Source organism: Corticium candelabrum, chromosome 7 (assembly GCF_963422355.1).
Source record: "Corticium candelabrum chromosome 7, ooCorCand1.1, whole genome shotgun sequence".
In the NCBI taxonomy this organism is placed as follows: domain Eukaryota; kingdom Metazoa; phylum Porifera; class Homoscleromorpha; order Homosclerophorida; family Plakinidae; genus Corticium; species Corticium candelabrum.
Window position 1 is genome coordinate 905,801 of NC_085091.1, and position 5,363 is coordinate 911,163.

Here is a 5,363-nt window from a genome sequence, read left to right on the forward strand (position 1 = left end):
GATGCAATCAGTGTTATTACGTACATCCGTCAGCTGCTACGTACATCCGTCAGATGTGACGTACTTCCGTGTATGCTGAGCGTAACGTGGGAGTTGTTTAGAGATGCAATCGGCAAGTAAAAAACCCGATTATTCTTTCACATTTCACATTTCACATTTCAATCAGCGCTAGTGCACTTAGCATAACCAATTACTGCTAAACCAATCAGAATTTACAACCGACATTCCGGCTATAAGGAGCTGATTGGCTATTTCCGAAATCATTTTACTACGGTACGTATCGACTTGGTCCAGACTGGGAGTTCTGGAAGACTGGAAGCTCTCTGGTGTGGAAGTTCGAGGCTACGCCTACATTCAGAGCCGTTTAGAGCTCTATATCCGGCTCTGCCTACATTCATTTACCACGTATTACCTGCTAGAATACGTCAAGCAAGCTAACCGTCAAAGCTAACATCCCTCGAGTCACGCAATACAACACAAAGCGCAGATTCTCTTGCGTGACGTTGTTACAGTGAAGACGAGAGCTCGAGTCTTTGGCGGCGTCTACAAACTATGACAGAAGATTGTATGTGTACGCGTTCATGAAGCTAGCGTGTGCAGGTTGCGAGCACTTCACTCGTGTTTCTCTCGTCAGGGAGCAATGACGCGTACCGCTACATCGAAGAACGTTTGGGAGCAACAAAATGTGAAAAAATGAAACAAAACGAGTACCCGGTAAGTCAACTCGCGTTCGGCAATTTGACACTGCGACTGACTGGCGCGGCACTGGACAAGAAGCTACATTGATGAGTCAGTATTCATTCATGAGGATTATTGTTGATTTTTGGAGGCTCGCTATACGATAGCCGAACGTTGACAGATGTTGTTGAGGCAGATCCCATCGCTATTGTTCTCGTGCACATCCGGTGGCTTGCGTAAGTTGGCCGGTGTACGTACATGTAAGTTACCAGGGGTTTTGTTGCGATTGATGGAATGCGCAAGCGCAGTAACTAAGAGGTGTGTAATACGCTTGCGCACATGTTGTCCCTCGGATCTCCAGACGCTGTATTATGTTGTCTTCTTTCGCGGATTTGTTCTGGGGCGGGGTAGAATTGCCGACACCTAGAAATTGTTTAGCGCATGCGTGTTACATGTCAAACATTTATTTCTGTTCCTTTGGCCATGCTAAAGCTTGTCAAATCCGCGGCCGGAACAAATCCGCTGGTACAGGCGGGTTCTCATCTAGATACTAAAAAAAGTCTTGGCGTTCCTTCGCTTTCGGTGGTCCTTCCACGCGAGGGTAGCAACGGGGCGGTATCACGTGATGTTGTCTTCGTAAAGCTAAATGGAGGGCTAAAAATATTTAGTAAAAATGTACTTGGCGCTGCGCATACTTTGATTCAAGGGACACTCCCACGCATTTTGGTAAGCTTGACCAGCGCTTTTGTCATTCCCGGATGTTCAATCCACGCGAGTCTAAGTATTTAGGTATGACTGGTAAAGTATGTATAGTGTATGTAAGGCAGCTGTAGTCTGCATCTTAGGACCAGAGTCACTAGACCTACTTTTGCTTGACCAGTAGCTTAGGAGTCAATCGTTCTTCGTTTTGAAATATTGACATACCTAGACTGCCATGATAATCGGTAATGGACGTACCAAATCATTACTAAATCTTGGCACTACTCTGGCACTGCAAAATTGGCTTGGTGCTACAGGTAGCACTATAGCCAGTATTTGTAGATTAGATGGATAAGTATACAGGTGCCATTTTAACCCTAGGCGCGCATGTGTTAGTTCAAATAGTTACAAGAATTTGTTGCGAACCAAAAATTATCATTTTTGCTTTTCTTAAGTTTTACAATTGCAACACTTTTGGTAATTGATTAACGAAGAAGTCAACCTGCTATTTCTCATTGTAAGCTTTTTCTAGTAGCGTTGCTATGTTTGCAAAAGTGTCACATCATCTCTAGATCATTCTTTCTGACATGTCTATTTGGAATACTAGTAATTTTTTTATCTTCATGCAAAATCAGCTGGGGCTAGATCTTGTGCACCTCGTGCTATAGCTAGTTGCTATGCTATGGCAAGAGCCTCAGCTGTTTGGTTTCAGTGGGTGTTTATATGAATAATTGTGCATGCTAGAGTGCCATCGTAAGAAATGGAAGGTTAGACTTTTTTGGTTACTTACTAACTCGACAAGATATCCATTCCACTTTATAAAGATAACACTAAAAGTCAATGGCTACTATTTAGGGGCCTGTGCCCTTTAGGACCCACCACCATATATAGCCACTGGTTCCACCTCTTCTGGCAGAATTGTCTGATGAGACGGTAGAGGTTACAACAAAGAACCAGATCGGAAGAAGTTGTGCACATGCGCTTGCATTATTGCTTGCAATGGACTTTCAGCCACTGGTTAGCCTCGAACTTCCAGACCAGGGCGCACGACCAAAACAATTCTAAAATGATTTTGGAAGTACTTATCAAAAAGCAATGCTAAATGGTAGTCTAACAGCGTAGGATCGTTTTACCTAGTTCAATATTGAGATGGAAAGATCCTGCGCGTTGCATTACACAAACATAAATGCCATTGGATCTCACAAACAAAAGAAGAGATGGCTGCCGTGTTTGCGGTGATATCTTGGTGGATGGCATGAAACGACGACTCTTCCATTCTGCAGCAGATCGCTAGTTAGTCTAACCGTTTGACTAGCAAGACTACCCGTTTGACCAATTGTCAAAGGTGATGGTGTAGCAACACTGCTTTGCATGTCCTCTCACCGCAATCTTGAAAAGATCGAAGAACTGGAGCTGAAACTAAAACTAAGACGCGTGCATGCACCAGAGTCTCTATTCACGACTCTAACGTGCACTTAGCGCCTCTGGCGTGCACTTAGTGCCCAGAGGATTTCTCACACGCATAATCAGTGTTAGTTCACTTAGCATAACCAATTACTGCTAAACCAATCAGAATTTAGAGCCAACATTCCGGATCTAAGGCGCTGATTGGCTTAGAAGGCTATTTCCAAGATCATTTTTACCATTCTGGTCCAGTTTGCACGCTTTGCATGCTCTCTGGTCTGGAAGTTCGAGGCTAGGATCTGGTACAAACATCCATAAACATTTTATACGTACCTGGTTGGGTTGTTCAAGTCACGTGACAAAGGAAGGTTATCCATGTATTGTCTGGGAATTTGCTCAACTGATGTGACACATTGACAAACATGCAGACAGACACATACACAAGCATATTATATGATGACACATTATGTATCTCTTGTAGTCGATAGCAGAACCTGGAATTTTCAGTGGAATACGACTATGGGCAAGTAGCAAGATGCTGAATGCTCTGGTACAGTACAGGGCGTCTCAAAAAGGTCGTCGAATAACACACACATTGGGAGTAGGAGGAGTCGGCATCGCAACGATTGTAGACAACGTCGATATTCCCAAGAACTCGTTCTTTGTATCAGGTCGTGTGTTTCCAGTGAGAATACGTCATGCAAACCTCACGTTTGATGATGATCGTACACTTGATATTCGGTCGGCGTCGCTGAAATTTGCAGACAAAAATGTGGATAGTCCACTGGATCTTATCATGAATACGGGTGACAGGTGTTCATTCTGGAATGGTCCGACGCTCACAGATTTTCAGGCGTCACGTCCTGCTGCAGAAGAGAAGAAAGAGGAAACTGAAAAGAAAGTGCGAGAATGGATGGACAAGAATTCTGCATAGTAGGTTTGCATAAACAACTTACACTGTTGTGTTCGTTCCGAGTCTCTACCTGATTTGTATTCAAACTTGCCAGTTTGTTTGTCAGTTTTCGTAATCTGCCTGCCTGTTACTCGTATGTTTGTATGTCTGTCTGTCTGTCTGTCTGTCTGTTTGTCTAATACACGAGTTGATCCTGGCAGGGTCTTACAATGACTGCTTAACTAATAAACAAAAAACTGAATGTCCAGTTCTGAGCCGTGCATTTGACCACCTAAGATGTTATAGGCTTTTCTTGACATCACTGAAGCATTACATCTTTGCAACTCAATAGAAAAACGACGTCTCCAAAATGATTTAAACTCAGCAGGATTTTTTGGCCACTTTCATCTTTTGAGAGATGTGAGAGATTGTCCAGGGGTACAACAGATGGTGAGGAACCTCGTGGTAGCATTTCTCTCATGTACTTTTTGGTTTTGATTTCTTCTCTATGAAGAGCAGCAGCTCCATCAAACAGGGAAACCTTGGCTAGAATGTCAATACTCCAAGGATGTGCCATTGAGACATCTAAGTCAATGCTTTCCCAGATTGATAGTCCAATACAGTAATGTTGTCTGAATTGCAGTATTGGTGTTGTGCCTCAATTACATGATGGATGTTTAAGCTTCCAAGGCAAGCACTCCATGTACAAGTTAGAAGGTGGTATCCATCAGTATCTGATTCAAGAGACTTTCCACAATCACATGAATTGGACCGAGAACTGAAAGGCATCGTATAATCTAATCTCATCCAGGATGCCAAGTGATAGCGTCTGTCTGTCTGTCTGTCTGTCAAATTTTCATATATTTTTATACATCAAAGCTAATACAGGTGAAACTAAAGTAACAGCTAATGAACAACAAGTGTCACAACTACAATTACAATTACACAAATAACAATTAGCATTAAAAAGCTCCCCTACGGAGCCTGTCTGTCTGTCTGTCTGTCTGTCTATATGTCCGTCTGTTTGTTTCTGTTTGTCTCTGTTTCAACTTTTGTATGATGTATCAGTATGCTTGCCTATCAGTTTACTATGGTTTGTCTGCATATGTTTGTGATTGTATTGTTACTGTTGTAGCTACTACAATGCTATTCAAAGCATTCGTCGAGCTCCCACATCCTACTCAGATATGATATATCACAGCCAGGTCACTATGGAGTTGAAGGATAAAGAGGACAAGACACATCATGTGCGATTCAGGCTTATTCCAGCAGACTATACTGGATCAGAAAGTGGCTTACCTGATGCCGAAGACCAGAAAGAACCATGGTAATACCATACATATGCTACTCATTGGTTGTCACGTCTTTTTCTTTATTGGGTCACACCGAAAAAAATCGTCGGGTTGCGATAACCCGCCCACCGTGTTTGGAGGTGTGTTTGGGTTTTTTGCGCATGCGCTGGTCTGGTAGCATGGCATCTTCTATTGCCCTCTGCATTTCCGTGAGCGAGGTAACACCCGGTTTGTAAGATGGGATAGTCCTTTATGTTTTGCAGACTGTAAACTTTGTGACGTATTCAACTATTGGTGAAGGTGGGACAAGTGACGCTAAGCATAATGCTGAGGCCGTATTTCAAACCTTGCCTTGGTGGCCTGACATGTTGGACAACCGTTTTGCAGTAGAGGCAGTT

At 43.1% G+C, this 5,363-nt stretch overlaps 1 protein-coding gene across 1 annotated transcript in view; it reads left to right on the forward strand.

Annotated features, from left to right (window-relative positions):
• Positions 1-270: 270 nt before the first annotated feature.
• Positions 271-5,363, forward strand: part of LOC134181857 (allene oxide synthase-lipoxygenase protein-like) — a 10,973-nt gene continuing 5,880 nt past the window's right edge. Inside the window, exons 1-4 of the mRNA XM_062649129.1 lie at positions 271-565; positions 635-714; positions 3,263-3,714; positions 4,809-5,000. Coding sequence (XP_062505113.1) covers positions 553-565; positions 635-714; positions 3,263-3,714; positions 4,809-5,000 — 737 coding nt within the window. The 5' untranslated portion in view covers positions 271-552. The remainder of the gene's footprint in view (positions 566-634; positions 715-3,262; positions 3,715-4,808; positions 5,001-5,363) is intronic.